Here is a 17,453-nt window from a genome sequence, read left to right on the forward strand (position 1 = left end):
TTGACTAAATACATAAATATAACTTTGCCATTAGATTAACTTAAAAGCAAGTACATAATAAGTTTAATCATTTCCATCGCTTTTTATTAATTACATTATTATATATCTATTCATACTCTTTATAAAATATTTAAGATAGTTTACATAATATGTAACAATACTTACGTTCTAATCTTGTATTTAAGAGGTTCCAGTAGGAAGACAGTGTTGTAATATTTAAAAGTAATGTATGCGCATTTTCTGCATTTGAATTGCACTTGTAAGAAGCATTCGTGGATAAATCAAATACTTCAGATTTAATATTGTGCTTAAATTCTCTTTCAATGCATTTTTCTGCGGTATAGGATCTCTTGTAGTCAATAATATTGTAGGCCTTTTTCTGAGTTACCGTGTTTGTAAAGAAGGAGGAATGGCTCAATGTCGCCTCACTGGATTCTTCTCTAAAGACAGAATGGGATGTCAGTGTTAAATCATTGTAGCTGCTTCCCATAACAAAGTTTTTCTGGAACCTAGAAAATGTTATTCTATTATTAGTAACTATTATTAATAATTAGTAGCATCGCAGATAGAAATGTCTGTAAAATTATGCATATCAAATAGTACATTCATTTTTATTTTTACTTAGCAACAAGATAAATTTTTGTGAAACGATTTTCTTATATCTCTGCTTTAAATATAGACCAGATTATTAATATACGAAAGTGTAATAATTTAGCCTACATTTAACTATTAACTACATTTTTATGTACCCTTGCTTTATTTTGTGAAAAATATCTTGCTCTAACAAAATAAGAACTGTTTGCAGTTCACAGCAGTGTTGCCAGATCGTGCGATGTTTCGCAAATTTACGACTTTTGACAAACTTGTGCTGCTAAAATTTTAATATTTGCGAAATTTTTGCGACATCCATCATTTTCTTATGCTAATTTTGCGACTTCAAAGATTTGTTTAATGTATCGTAAGCTTTAATATATGTATCGTGTGTTGAGCTGCGAGAACGACCGAAGCGAGTCGGGAGCTGTACTCTAGTGCTTAACGTCGAATACATCGCGAGTTGTAATGTGGACAGTCTCGAGAGTACGTTGAATCCCGAGAACGACCGAACAGAGTCGGGAGCTGTACTCTAGTGCTCTGCCGTGAAGCTGCCTTCATCGTTATAGCTTGATAGCCGGAAGTTTGTGTTGCTGATTGTTTCAGCGTATTTGTCGTAGTTTTTCGACGACTGTGTAAACGCGCTTTTGGAGTTCTCCTGAGTAATACTGTCTGATAAATTGCGTTTTAATACTTCATCAAGTGCTGTTCTCGTTATTCACTTCAAATCCACGAACCCGTACATAAGAAAAATGTAACAACCCGTACAGAAACGCAACAATATCAACAGGAATTTTTTATAAGAATCTGTTAATCATTTTCAATTTATGTAAATTTTCAATTTAACGTAAATCAAAACTAGCTGTTCCGATAAGAATATAGGAATAGTTTACGTTCAGGGGTATGGGACGCATTAATGACATACCGAGGTACTATATTAATTTCAAAGTTATATTAATGCCCTGAGTTATGTAAGTAACGCATTCCGTATATCGTTACGCAACTTGAATTTTGTGGAAGTCAAATTTGTAAATTGCTGAATGTAATGTAACTTAGTGAGAAACTGCAATATTTACTACTATTTATTTTCATTATTAGAACAACATTAATTTATAAATGAAACATTATATCGGTTTTGTGTTTCGAATCCCTGTAAGTACAGGTAGATACCTAGGTAAGTTGAAAAATAAGTTTCCCTTGTCGACTGTGGTCAGAGTTGTGTATGAAAGTCAAAAAATAGAATGAGACATTAAAGATATGACATACCTTTATTTTTCCACATAGGTACCAAGTACATTGAGACATTTGTCATATCCCTTGATAAGCTTGAAAAAGCCCTCCAGGAAAAAATCAGGGCTTTGCATATGGAAGAAGCGTTGAACGGCTTGCTTCACTTCAGTATTGCTTCCAAAGCGCCTTCCCCCGAGATTTTTCTTCAAAGCCGGAAACAGATGGAAGTCGCTTGGTGCGAGATTAGGACTGTATGGCGGATGGTGTAGGCGCTCCCAACCAAGAGTTGCAATATGGTTTTGCGTTGCCGTCGCCGAATGTCGTCTGGCATTGTCATCCAACAGCCAACAGCAGAATGCCAGATGTGAGAAGGCCAGGCCGCTTTTTCCGAATCGCCTCTTTCAATTTCGACAGGGTGTCACAGTAGCGCGTAGCATTGATGGTTCCAGCCCCCAAAAAGTCCAGCAACAAAACTGTGAGGAGCACTTTACCTGCAGAGGGAGTTGTCTTGAACTTCTTTCGGACAGGGATGACGGATGTTTCCACTCCATAGATGCGGCCTTCGATTCTGGCGTGAAATGGTGGACCCACGTTTCATCCCCCGTCACAGTCCGAAACAGAAAGTCATTGCCATCTTCATGGTAACGCACGAGATGTTGCAGGCTGACCCCCATGCGTTGTTCCTTGTGTGTCGAGGTCAATTGTCGGGGCACCCATCGTGCTGACACTTTTCTGTATCGAAGAATGTCGTGGATGATGTTTTGAGCTCGCTTATGCGAGATTCCAAGTTCTTCCGCTACTTCATCGATGGTGATACGCCGGTTCGCTCTAATCATGTCATCCACCTTCCTGACATTTGCATCTGTAGTGGCCGTGCGCGTCCGTCCAGCTCTCGTTATGTCCTCCACTTGCTGACGTCCATCACTGAATGTGCGACACCATCTCCGCACCATTTGCTTCGACATCACACCTGTCCCATAGACTTTCAGGAGGCGGTTATGAATTTCTGTTCCTGATACTCCACGTGCCCATTCATAGCGGATAACCGCTCTCACTTCCTCCTTTGACCACGAATTCAAAACGCTCCTTCTCTCCATACCTACCGGGGTTCAAATGAGAGGCTGGTCTCCGCTTTGCGCAGGCACTGCAACAGCGCCATCTGCTTGATTTGCAGCGACCTCTACCCAATGGTGTATCGGTGACTTGCGCGTTTTCCTGCTGTGTCGCCTTTCGCCCATAGTCGTTCAACGCTTCTTCTATATGCAAAGCCCTGATTTTTCCTGGAGGGCTTTTTGTAGCTTATCAAGCGATATGACAAATGTCTCAATGTACTTGGTACCTATGTGGAAAAATAAAGGTATGTCATATCTTTAATGTCTCATTCTATTTTTTGACTTTTATACACAACTCTGACCACAGTCGACAGGGGAAACTTATTTTTCAACTTACCCGTAATTATAGAGACGGGGAACACGCATACTATTTCACCCGAAAAAGCAGGTTTTAGGTTTCCCGCGCTACTTTGTGTAAAACATAATACAATGTGTAATTTTTAGTTAAAAAAATCGCCATTTGTGCCGATGTGGTTGCGTTAATACGTGCCAAGTAATGACGGCTTTTTTAATATAAGTACATTACATGTGGAGCGGTTTATATTTTATAGCTAAATTTATATAATGATGGCTGAAGATCAATATTCTTATTGTATGTTAAAATAAAAATGTAAAGTGTAATGAAATAACACATACCTGAATATTCTTGGTGCTCCAGACAAAATAAAATAACCGTCAAATGTCACCGACTCTTCTTGATCTTGCAAAGGATAATATAAAGCAATGTTTGCCGTTATTAATCGGTTGTTGAGGTTACTCACATCGTTCTTCGTTAATGTCGAATACCTTTCAACTAAATCTTCGCCACTTATTACATGCATATCCATATCTGCCGACAGCTTTAATTTACGCTCTTTGAGATTGTAATCCTCGATCACATCATCATTCCACCAACCGATCTAAAATAAATAAATAAATCTAAAAGCTTTCAAATTTTATATTACGCCGAAAGGGGTATTTTTTTCCCATTCATACATACATGCACGTTTCAAGAGCATTTAACAGCATTTCTTTAGAATTTCCGACACACAGTCTCGCACGCTGTAGATAAAAATATTTTATTGAGTACAGAGTATCGCCACTGCTCGCTTTGAAATCGTTGAATTTCTTAATGAAAAAAAGTTTAAAGTTTAAAAAATATGAAATAGATAATAAAACAAATTCAAAATTTAGGATTAGGTCTTCCAGGTGCCCATATTCGGGTGGAGGACTACGCTATTCAGAATTTGATGGCTTTAGGTATCGTTATTTTTTCACAGTGCTAGAAACATACGTATATTCCTGCAGATTCTTCATTACTGAATTTCATTAAATATAATACAGTGCGTTTGAAAAGTGATATAGCCATTTTATAGTGATTCAACACAAAATGCCGTTTCGAGACTAATAGCCCTTCAGAGCAGCGCCCGTTTGGGCTAATAAATAAATAAATAAATAAAAATAAAAATTTAAAGATTGCAGATTTTAACGGCCGCTCAAAAGAGTTTGTTAAGGACTTTTATGCTTTCGCTGAGCTCGCAGTCTACCAGTCTGCTCTCGCACTCATTTCTGCTAACGCACCTTTTTTTCCTTCTTTTTAGCTGTATTCTTAAGCATCGTTTTCTTCACACTTACCCTACATACAGTTCAGCAACAAAATCACAAAATTTTTAAAAGCTGCATAGCAGCATATGTTTGGAAATCTCGATGTTGTGGCTCCATGTCAGCATAAATTTTAATATTTTTTTAAAATCTTTTCTCAATTTATCATGTCAATATTCAGTTTTCTTAGTAAGATGGCTAGGGAAAATTTTTTTTCGTCTTTTTACTATTCACTTTTTATGTAATTATCATCATTTATTAAATATTACGTTCTTCGCATTTATGCCACATAATGTTAAATTCAACAGCACAATTATGAGATATTCAAAATATTGATAAAAAGCATTTCTGTAGAATTTTCGTTAAAGTGCTAGAAGTTGCCGTGCATATTACCTATATTATTTCTTTAGAAACTAGCTACTTGCGCTGCCAGCCGCATAAAATAGTTATCGTAAAAAAAGAAAATGTATATTATGATTTTAATGTGTCCAACTAGTAGAAATTCATAAAAGTATTGAATATTTCTAATTAGACTTCTCATGATTTTGATACATATTTGTTTAAATGATTCACATTAAAAAGTAGAAAAGAATATCCTTATGAACTGTATTTATTACTTTTTAATAATGAACACAATTCATAAGAATATTCTTTTCTTATGAATTGTGTTTATTATTTAAAACTTTATTACTCTAAAACCTTGCAAATTAAATTTCTTTATTATTATTAAATTATTTCTTTATTATTATTTCTTTATTTCTTAATTAAATAAGATGCTTTTTTTAAAAGTATCTTATTTAATTAAGAAATAAAGAAATAGTATCTTTGTAAGGTATATTTTAATTTTATAACAGTTATTTTAATCTGGAAACTTTCCTATCAACTCTTATTTCCATTTACAAATCCCTACCAGAATGAGTTTTTAGAATCGCGCTGAATCAAATGTGTTAAAAGAAGTACTATTTAAGGAAGGTGCAACTTAACTCGTTAGAGAGTGCTAGGAATCCGTAGTAGCGCGTGTTTGCCTTCGGGCTAAGACACTCTTGAAGCTGTAACGCTCGAACGTACTATTACGTGCCTTTTAATATTCGCCGGCTAGTTTAAATTAAGGGCCAACTACGTTAGATACTTGTCTTTAGCTTTGGTTAAGTTTCCTTTAGTTAGTTAGAGTTTAGTTTCTCATTACTAATTCTGAATTAAAGCTCGAGTAGAGGGTTCGTTCTAAGCCTGAGAAAGGGGCCGACTATTATTCTTATTTGAGTAAAATAAGGGTATTTAAAACCTTCTCGAGTCTACGTTTTAGTTGTTTGAACTCGGCGATAAGGTGCTACACAATTCACCAGGTTCCTTGACGTTCATCTTAGACAATAAGGGTGAGGAAAAGTACATCTTTATTATTTGAAAGTGCTTATCCTAAATATATATATTCGTACGTAAGGACAGAATAAAACACTCTCTTCCTTCAAAAAAATTATAAAACTGCTTTAAAATTAATTCTGAAGAGAATTTTTCGTGGCGTCTGTACGAACGTATGTACGTACGTTCGTGCGTACGTACGTATCTCGCATAACTCAAAAACGAGTAGCCTCAAAACGTTGAAATTTTGTAGGACTGCTATAACATGTAGATGTGCACCTCGTATTTTGGTTGCGATCGGACGCACCAAACGTATATAAATATATTTATATATATACGAGTATATGCACTCTGTTACCCGGTTCAGTGATCTCAGTTTCTTTACTCTTATATGTTTGTAAATTGTACATTTTTTGCTTTAAAAATGTTGTTTTTATCTTCCGGTTAAAGATTTTATGCCTTTAGTAAATCTGTGTGCAATATTTTTAGAATTATCAGCAATTTTAAAGTTGTTTAATTGCCGCTAAGCCTGTTTTTAATTTCGGCCATTGATGTTTACATTTCAAACAGGAGACTAGTGGATTTGTTGCCAATCTAGAGAAACTTAGCTTTGCAACAACAAAGATAACGCATTCATTTATTATTGCCAATTAAACCATGCTTAATTCTTTCTGGAATTTTTTCGAGGAAATAAGCGTTTGAGATTTACTTCGTAATTTTAATATAGATATTTTGAGTTTTTATGTATTTTTGCGTTCTCGCGAAGTGAGAATTGAATTAATTAAATGAGAAATACTCAGTCTCAAAAAAACTGTTTCTTTTTTGTTTTGTTTGATTAATTTCTTTTATACATCGTTCTAGCTTTGTGATAGTATTTGAATAGAACATGTGGCCACGATTACATAATTCTATTCTTTAAATGCTAATATAATATAACTAAATATAAATTTTGTGCATCATGAGTTATAATATGAACGAAATATATACGTTAACTGTTATATAATTATTGGATTATATAACAGTTAACTTAGTTTCCGTTATATAATTATTATATAAGTTAACTGTTATATAATTATTAATACTGTTAAGTCAATCTAGCGCCAGAGTGTCGCTATGGTAAACAAATACTAGAGTGAATTTTAAAGAATGCATTTATTCTATTGTGGTTTATGCGCTGTCGGCGAAGTAGATTTAATTCAATCCATGTTTAAATGAAATGCAAGAAAAAATGCGTATAATTTAATATTCCAATAGAAGGAAGTCATGTGGTGTACACATCAGATTTTTTTTTTTCCAAATAGCCTAAATCTACTTAAGCACTATTTATTGCATTACCATCTTAATTTTTATCTTAAGAAAGTTGATCGCGCATGTCTACTAAAGTCGAAAAATTAAACAAAAATGAGAAAATGGCAATCGAAAAATGCGGAGAAAGTAATAGAAAACCTTATATTCTTCGTCTATTAGATCATTAACATAAAATGTTTGCAAAATTCATGCTTTCATTATTTAACCATTCATTCACGATCAGATTCATAAATTACTTACTCATTTACAAAAGATATATATATGTAGGAAACTATTATACTTACATAATCTGAAATTTCTTTCTCTTTAGGGAACATCACTGCTCTTGTAAATAGAACTTCAAAGTACCGTTTAGAATCACTTTCGAATACACTTTCTAATTTTAAAGCCCATGATTTGCAGGGGACGGTTATGTTATATAATCGTATTTCCTTTCTTACAGAGTCTGAATTTTGGCTGGTCCATAAATCGTAAGTGAAGTTTAAGAATCCCTGCAATTAAATAATACTTTAAAAAATGCAAATACTTAGGATTCCAAGAGCACGCAGAAGCATTGATTTAATTAAAACTTATTCGTACTACAGATTGTACCTCTTAAATCCAGCAACTTTTTAACTTGGTATTTACTGACATCTAAAAAAGGTGAAAACGAGAACTTGACTTCTAATGTAAAGTGGAAAGGAGCTATTTTCCTTAGAAAGACCTCCATGAAGGCATCCCTCCCTTTAGGCAGATACCCCTCGAGTGCTTTGCCAAATTCAAATAAACTAAACCAACCTAACGGAAGCAACTCTCTACGTATAAGTAACTATATACCTCTTAGCATTGCTAGTTAATACCTCATACATTATGAGAGGAAATCAAAAGTAGAATTAGGTCCAAAATAGTCTAAAAACTTTTCCAGTGTTTCTAGGGAAAATTCCACAAGTTTAAATGTTTCTCTCTTTTACTGATAAGAATAAAGGAACAAAATTATACATTTCTTTGTTTTTTCTCCTTCTTTATGTCATACACAACTGACAATTCCATTTCAGAGTCTGCAGATACAGCCGAAACCGCTATAACGAACGCCCAAATATAAACAATGTTACAAATATAACGAATGTCCCGTCAAATTTCCTATATACTTACTGTTACTTTATACTCCTAAAGAAAATACCTTTAACGTTACTGGTTTTTTATCTTCACCCGCACTTTTTTCTATTTTATAGATAGCCGTAGAGCAGGACAAGTCTGAAAAAAATTCTAGGAGAACGAGGGCACAAAAAGGCATGTCTTAGAACAACGTATGGTGTTAGCGATTATTGAAACAAAGAATATAAATAAGTTATCTGATTCCATTCAAAGTCTTTGACTGAGCTTCAGACAGCTCAATTCGAGGCTGAGGCTATGATGAAAATTTTGTAAATTTTGCTGTTCAGGGAAAAAGGAAGCAGTGAATTAAATTATACAAACTCGGGACTTGGACAGGTAGGTTATTTAATTTAATTACGGCAAAGCCTCGAGGGCTATCTGCCTAAAGGGAGGGATGCCTTCGTGGAGGACTTTCTAAGAGAGACTGGCTCGTATACACGTCACACACGGGGAAAACCACGAAAACACCCATGCAGCCATCCCGTTCGCGGGATTCGAAACTCGGACCGAACTACCAGTGTTCAGCGACTTTACCGCTCGGCCGCTGGTAGGCCCGGGACTTGGATAGATGATATGTATTTCAGAGAATAAAATTTTAGTCCTTATCGGTTTGCTTTGTTTGAGTACAAAAGCTCTTTCAGTTATGTCTTTCAGATAAGGATTTTACTTACTTTAGATATTTTGAAAAACACAGGATATTCTTTATAAAGATTACTGAATTTTTGCTTTGCAACCGGGCATAAAGTTTCCCTGTAATCTGTATCATGCTAGCAGAAAATGACACATTTTTTTATTTTTATTTTTATTTTTATTTTTTTTTTGTTTTGTTAAAAAGTTAAATAAAAGTTAAATCCGTCATTTTTTTAATTCTTCATTTTTAGAGTTTTTACACTCTTATGGATGTGATAATTTATTCATAGTTATAATAATGTGCAATTCGAGAGAAGGATCAGAACAATGATATTTATGCTAAGTAAACTGTAAAATTAATAACGTATAGAGAAACGGGAAAGGAAAATTTATAAGTCTAATAACTTCGTGTAATAATAATTGTTAATTTATCATAATATGATTTTTTTTTAAAAATTAGTTTTATTATTTTTTTCTTTGGTAGATGTGACAATGATAATAAGATTGATGATATATGATTCGTTTTATGATTCATCTTTCAGGTTTTACATGTGTATGTGAGTTAATCCATTTTTCGTCTCAGATCGACAAAACTTCCGATTCTTTGAAGTTCGCTATAGTATGTTCGACTGAACTGCCTTTACTAACAATCTTTCAGCTAACTCAAAACTCAGTACGTTCACTATTTGTAAAGCTTATTTTCAAATAAGTATCTTCCTTATGCTTATTTGCGCTACTTTCTGTATCTATTTGTTTCTTATTTGGCGTCCTGAAAGGTTATAATATATAACCTGAAGGAATATAATAAATTATTAGGATTGTGTAATTTAACATCAAATGCAGTTTAAATAAATTTTGAATCTTGAATGATACTAACAACAATCCCTGACAATTGATTCAATGTGTGACTGTTCTCTAGAGTTTCTAGATCTGAAAATATAGGATTAAAAAGGTATACATGCTTTTGTATTAAAAATTAAATCATGCTAGTTTTTATTTTGTCTCTTCTTAGAACTGAAGATATTTTTAGTGATTTGTTGCCTTTTTGACATATAAATACATGTCTTAAATAATTCTGAATAAGATTTCTCCATTTGCAATAATAGTGGACTGACTATTTTATGTGATCATAAAATGAACCATACTGTATATCTGTTCATTGGAGATGTAGCTTTAGACAGTACAACTGCTACCTCTGCAGGAGGATAGTCCAGAAGATCGAGATCTTTCTTTGTTATTCAGACAACAACCTTTCGGAAAATAAGAGAGTCTATACCGTGGCAATACTCTTTTAACATATTTTGGACATTTTTTTTTTTTGCCAATTACTGTGATTAAAATACCCAGACTCTTAATGGCGATCCTGGATCAATAACGCAGAAATATGCATACTTTAAATTATAATGAATCTAACGATTCTTGAAACTACAATAATTACATACACTTTTATAGGAAACAAATCTAGATAATTACAAAACAATACTCACATTTAATTGTCCAGTAACATGTGAAAGAGGTCCATTAAGTTTTAAACGGGGGAAAAAAAAAACCCGAAATATGACTTACTGATTCTACTAAATCCGAAATTCTTTGAGGGGAGTGAAAACTTCCAAAAAGAGGAGAAATCTAACAAATTCTACAAGTGAAGAATATTCTTCAGAAAACCGTCATTCATTTTTGACCAAAAGAGCATTGATAGTAAGCAATAAAAATAACCTCTATGCGATCAACACCTGACTTATGCAATATGCATTTAAACAGCGGGGAAATCTTGAAGCGCTATTACTGAATGTGTTAGTATCACAGGGGTTGAATATCATGCAACCCTTTGTAACGGACGGTATTCTTGAAGCGTCATTAGTTAATATGTCAAAGTTTATATATCACTAACCATTGTTCAGTGTTGGGTTCCCTGCAAATGTTATCATGTATTGTATACAAAACAGTGTTTCATCATCGTGATAAATGTCGTATGTGAACTCTACAAATTTCATGAAATAAGAACAATAGACAGACCATATACAACCACTTCTCTAGTTACGATGAGATAGTTCATGATCCTTCACAGTCGTTGCACATGCCCTATTTCCAGGGCCCTGACGATTGATGTCAGGGGCAGTTGTTAGTTCTTATCGATGTTGCATCTTTACAGATAAATATGTAAAAGTCATCAGTTCACAAATGAAGCAGTGGTTTACGTAGCATTGACACCTACAACTATTACTGACTAATCTTACGCTAGTGTTAAGATCGCTTCAGCTGGATTCCATAACAATGGAGTCATGGTTTGATTTAGGGACTGATTCATGATAACTATTAGTCTGAAAAAGTCCTGAAACTGACTATAACGGCAGTAACATCCGCGAAATATTAAATACAGAAGCAATGGCTATAATAGTGAATACTTAATATAGAGGCAATTGTTATAGAAACACATAGGTATACAGAGGTAATGGATTGGTGCTTTGGGTAGGAACTGTTGCCGACGACTATATTAATCTCCATATCTTTAGTCGTGGTATTGTGACTGCAGTCAGGCAGAAATCTCATGTTGCTCAGTATGATCGCCCATTTCTTGCAACCATGGGTTTTGATCCCATTTTTATAGATAGTATTTAAAACTGGAAACATTATTTTTAGGGAACGACCAGCTGTCTTGAATCCCATCGACATATAACTTTCTTAAGGTTCGCTCCCGGATTCTTTAAGACCATTTCACACCAACGCGATCGCACATGGGAGCAGAAAGGGGTAATCAGTCAGAAGTGAGTTTAAAAGCGGTATTTTCCAATAGCCGTAGTATGGAGTAAGTTGACTCATCTTCAGTTTCCTGACATTTTCGAGTCATTTTCAGAAATCTTATATCAAATATCCAGTTTTTACCGTAGGTTTTAAATTAATTATTTCAATACTTCTTCTTGAGAAAAATATGAAATTAAGTGGAATAATCGTAATAAAAAAATTTCAGATGATAATAAAATACACATAAGAATAATTAAGTAAATTATTTAAAAGAAAATTCTCAAGTTTATTAGGAATAAAAATAATAAGCCGCCTAGACGGGAAGGTGGTTAGTGACTCTGACTACCGTATCGAAGGGTCCAAGTTTGAACCCCGAAGAAGGTATGGATGTAAATTGTCTGTCCCTTCATAGGAGGTAACAGTGCCTGATTAGTAGGTGTTTCTATAATAAAATGAACACCGCTTTCGGCCTAAAAATCAAAGGCCAAAGCTTAAAATGGCTAGTTTCCTCATAGAAATTAAACGTAATAAAGCATAAATATCAACATAAATGAGAAATGACTGATCATTTTTACACACTAATATAAATCAACAGATTTTTGAGGGAATATAATCATAGATTTCGAAATCATAACTTTGAATTTTTCATAAAATGTGCATTAATTTAAGATTGCTTCTACGGGCCCCTGCTGCCTAATGGATAAAACGTTGTCCTCTAAAATCAAAAACTGAGTGTTCAAGTCCCATCACGGATGGTGCTGTAGCGGAGGAGTTAGTATTTTAAAAAGGTATTTACTACAAGGTTTATCGCTAGCTTCAGAATTGCTCAGATAATTATTCAATTCTCTGAACATGAAGGTTCAAAAGCAGTTTTACACAGCCGACCCGCTAACGCGAAGGTAACGCGCCCAGAAAGAAATTCTGCTGATACTGAAGATTGCAAGTACGGGCTTCGATTATTCTCTTCTTTGCTGATAGTAGGAATTCACCAAATTTTTATGTACGCAACTCTTGGTATTCTTCTTTCTCTTTTTTCTTTCACGAGGAATTTGCATTTATTTTTCAGTAACTACAAACTTATTTTCTCCTCCCAGATAACGCTTTATCCTTTGCATTATCCTTCTCATAACATCCTCTCATCTCTAACCTTTGGCACAGTTCACAAACTGCTCTGGGTAAAAGCTGTTTTGGCTAGCACCAAACTAGCAAAATCGATATTGGTACTAGTAAAAGGTTCCTTTTCTACCTAATTTCAAAAGTTTTGTTAGTTCTTAATTTTATATAAATGAAGAACTAGTAAGCCATTTGTTTAAAAATTTAAGAAAAACTATTACTTATACAGAAAAGAAGCTTCCCAGTATGTGACATTTAAATTAGTACAAAAGTCAGCCTTAAGTTGATGCGGATTTTATGGGACACAGCTAGGCATTTTAATGGCTCCAAGTTTGTTTTCCTCAAAAACCATGAGCATTTTTCACACAAATTTAATAAGAACCGAGCAGAGATTTAATTCTGATGATAATGTTTCATTAGTCTAAAACACACTTGCGTGAGCATTAGCATATTTCCTAATTGTGGAATTCAGTTTTCAAAACAAAAAACAAAATATCATGCTAATGTTATGTTAAATGTTATATGAAGTTACTTTAGTGAGTTTTAGGCAAAAGTGACTTTATAAAATAACACTTTATTAATTAATGGTTAACTGAAATAATTCAAGCTACGTTTAATAGTAAAAATTATATAAAAAAAGGCAGAAAATATGTTTTAATAAAAATTCAATTTTTTCCCTTTATTATTAACTTTTTTTGTTTCTTTAATAAACTGCTTCTTTATTTTTTCGAAATTTTTTTTTCTGAAATGTGGTATTGGTAGCTCTATAAAATCCCTACACTCATTATTAATAAAATATATTTTTAATTATGTTAATTAAACTAGTTTTGTTAAGCGAAGTACATAAATCTTGCAAAAAATTTTATAGTGTCGAAAAGCTCACTCTCTGAAATATGCATTTAAGATTTTTTAATTATCATTCAAGAAAATTCATAAATAAAATAAATTAGATATATATATATATACATAACGATCCTTTTCCTATCCTCTAAACGATAATTTTTTCAGAAAATACCAGACAACAAATTTTCTGACGAAATTTAGTGTTCTGCTTTCGGATAAGTGCTTCAAGGAGGATTAGAAATTCATTAAACTGATGAAGTATGATGCGAAAATATTTTTAAAAACTTTCGATGTCGTTCAAGCGCATATTCTCAATTAAATTATTTGCATCTCCTTGTTGCAGTCATCTTACGTTTATTGTTCTAACCTACCACATTTTGTTTCTTCTTGTACGTAAAGCAAGAAATAAAGTAAGTTTGGAGCTTTCCGCGTTTACGCCTTTCGCGCCACCGGCCCAGTGTGAATTCAGCTTTATGAGATAAAAATGCTTCTGTTTCATCAACAGCACCAGATACTCCAGACCTCCATAGACGATTTTATTCTTGCCATGAATTAATACTATAGGGCAAATGTTTCCAGGAGAGATCATCATATTCTGCGCTGACAGACTTCGACCACAAAGAACCTTTTTTATCTGTGCAAAATCTTACATTTTTATTTAACGCATTGCTACCTATTTATTGGATATTTTCTTTGGATGTCCCCCATGCTAGTGCCTTTTGCTGTATCAGATGATCTGTGAGAGTTTCAGTGAATTCGAATGAATACTTTTCTTTTTATCTGCTTTTTCCCCTTTATTGCTTAAAGTTTGGACTTGATTGTAGTAATATGATTAAATGAACGTGAATTTCATCGATCACTCAGTTAAGTGGTAAGATATGCGAGTAATTAACTCGCATATTCTACCACTCAGCTGAGTGAACGATGAAAGTTATACAGATACAGAAGGAAATAATCATTTAAATGCATCGAAATTTTTTATTAACTTCTCATAATTGAAGTTACATGATTCTGAATCTTACGAAGTAGTAGAATGCCTACAGAAAGGAAGAGTGATGATTATATGTGGTATTTCACTAAAACAGATCGTAAAAGAAACAACTATATTTTTCTGTTCATTCTATGAGGGAAGATCTCTGTTTCATTTTAAAGCGACTTCGAGTCTTATGAAACGAGTAATAAATAATATATCAGGTTTCTACATAGAGAACGTGTTACTGTTAGTTCCTGATGAGGACTATTTAATGAAACCTAATTTTCCCCAGAATTTGCATTGATGATACAGCCTTATCAAAGCCCAGAAACGAATTAAACAGACATCAACAAGGGAAAAATTCAGTTCTATGACAAAGATTAATACTGTTAGTACTTAGCTCTAACCTTCCCGTTCAATAAGATGAAAAAAGAACAAAAAGAGAAAAAATTAGTTTGGTAAATTTATCGGAATACATTATTTTTATATATTTTGATGAAGTTAAATTTCCTTTCAAGGGTATTTATAAAGAAATTATAAGAGTTAAAAAATACAGCAATCAATAGAAGGTTAGAAAAGTTATTGAGAGATTGAAAGATTGAGAGATTATTGAGAAAATTTCAGGTTTTGCCTGTAGCTTGTTTCTTTAGTTTTCCTTGTTTTGAACATTCAGAAATATCCTAGTTTTCAAAAACTGACACATTTTATAACTTGTCGGAGCTGTCTGGTGAGTTTACTGCTGAAGACTGCGTTTACTTTAGATTGTTACTATGTTTTCAAATTCTAAATTCCCCATTTACCACAAAAGCCATTTTAAATAAGTTTTATTATTAATACTCACAAGCAGCTTCCCACTAGGCTTTGCATTTCTTGTCAGATTTACATTTATCTGTTCTCTTCCGCTCATTTCCAGCGAGTTCCCTACAAGTTCTATATTTGATTTAGGGAAGTGTACGAAGCATACAGTTTGTCGACTGATAGAATTTGAATTTCTTTTCGGTTCTTTCCAGTTGATTCGGAATTGTACATAAGCTTTCGATTCATTTTCCCAGTAGATATCTGGCAGAATTCCTGATAATGTATTTTCCTTCGAATTTAAGCTAAAAATATAAAAACATATTATATAACTAACTATGTTCAATATTAAGTTATTTCAACACAGTTTACTACATATGAGACTAAGAAAATCAATATATGAGAAATTTGCATTATCTAGAAAAATTTACGTATGATATGCCAAATGTAGAAAAATTTTTCATACCATACTTTAGCACTTTAAAACCATAATTTATTTACAATATAACTTAGAGAAATTCAGAAATATTCTAGCTTTCGAAGATGACACATTTCGAAGTTGAAATTAATGTTAACCTTTCTCCGGAAGTCGAATTTTTGTTTAATATCAGTTTAGGTTTCTCAAAATTCTACTGTGTTTTGTACTCATGTCGGATATATATAAATTGTAGTAAGCTCGCCTAAAAGTTACCAAGAGCTGCTGCTCCAAAAAGTTCAACACGTTTTAAAAAATATATATATGTGTGTGTGTATTTAAATCATATTTAAATGTACATTTAGAGAATCAGTACAGAGTGACGAGAATACTGTAAAAAACAAAATATTATATATCTGAATAAGATAACTTTTGTATTTACCAGTAAAACACAATGAGTCTTCTTTGGAACAGACGCATAGAAAGTTTGGATTATAAGAGTACGTTAACCATTCTTTTTATAGAAATGGCTCCAAATCGTTGAAAGCTGTTGAAGAAGCATAAAGCTCTTATTCTGGCTTTTCTATGATACTTACTTCTCGGCCTTGCAGATGCTGTTTCACTTTCATCTCCTTCAAAGCATGACATGACTTTCTAGAAACTCTATGACCTGAAGAGCTATCATCTCTAAAATGTGCAATCTGTACAGGAAACAATTGTCTGCATCAAAATAGTCACGTAGTCACTGGTAACCATCCTTTCTTTCACAGTCATAGTGGGATTTGTTGAAGATACCCAAGGTATGATGAAACCGCCGTCATAACTCTATTTAGGGGAAGAGCGTATTGTATTCTTTACCTGGCTTTCACAAAATTTTAACATGTCTCTTGAGAGGAATAAAAGTGTAGAGGTTGATTCATCAGATCCCAATGTGACATTCCATTGATCAGCATTCCGCCGAACAAGTTCCTTGCATTACTATAATCTGTAGTATTTATTCATCTGCGATACAAAGTATTTTGCAACAGCAGTTCGGGTGTACAAATTGCGTGTATATAATTGGCTTACAAATATTTCAAACGAAACTAGGTTCTGTAAATCTATTTTTAACTTCCGCTGCGATATTTGTCTTGTGGTCTTTCTTGTCGAGGCAAGAAAAGTCTTTAAAATCTTCCTTTCACTACCACTTAATTTCATTTTCAGTTCACAGTTATGTGTTGCTGACAATGTTTTACTAAAGCGTTCTTTGCTATCATAACATCTCACATAGTAGGGCTCTCTCTATTCCCAATAGCGTTGCAGATGATATCAGCGAGACGCAGCTAGATGAGCATCTGTAGGTTGCTCTTCCAGAACTTTGCCATTTCGCTTGTTTTGCCATCATGAAACAGTTTTTATGTCTAAAATTAAAATTTCCTATATACTGCTATGGAATATATATTACCTCCATGTAAACATTTTCAACGGGAGAAATACGGATACCTCACATAAATATGAATGAAATACCATAATATGGCTAGCTTAGGAATAGAAATAAGGTAAAGAATCAAACTAATAAAGTAGTCCTAGCAACACTGAACGTTGTCATGCAATTTAGGTTGTATATAATGTGTAATCTATTTATATGGGC

General features: G+C 33.5%; 1 protein-coding gene across 1 annotated transcript in view; it reads right to left on the minus strand.

Annotated features, from left to right (window-relative positions):
- Window positions 1-17,453, minus strand: part of LOC118185843 (uncharacterized) — a 150,072-nt gene that overhangs the window by 44,710 nt on the left and 87,909 nt on the right. Inside the window, exons 21-24 of the mRNA XM_085820875.1 lie at window positions 15,455-15,713; window positions 7,463-7,669; window positions 3,570-3,832; window positions 166-509 (exon numbers count right to left, since the gene is read on the minus strand). Of these exons, the coding sequence (XP_085677001.1) occupies window positions 166-509; window positions 3,570-3,832; window positions 7,463-7,669; window positions 15,455-15,713 (1,073 nt within the window). The remainder of the gene's footprint in view (window positions 1-165; window positions 510-3,569; window positions 3,833-7,462; window positions 7,670-15,454; window positions 15,714-17,453) is intronic.

This window comes from Stegodyphus dumicola, chromosome 7 (assembly GCF_044657685.1).
Source record: "Stegodyphus dumicola isolate Sdum_Otavi_A_Nest chromosome 7, ASM4465768v1".
In the NCBI taxonomy this organism is placed as follows: domain Eukaryota; kingdom Metazoa; phylum Arthropoda; class Arachnida; order Araneae; family Eresidae; genus Stegodyphus; species Stegodyphus dumicola.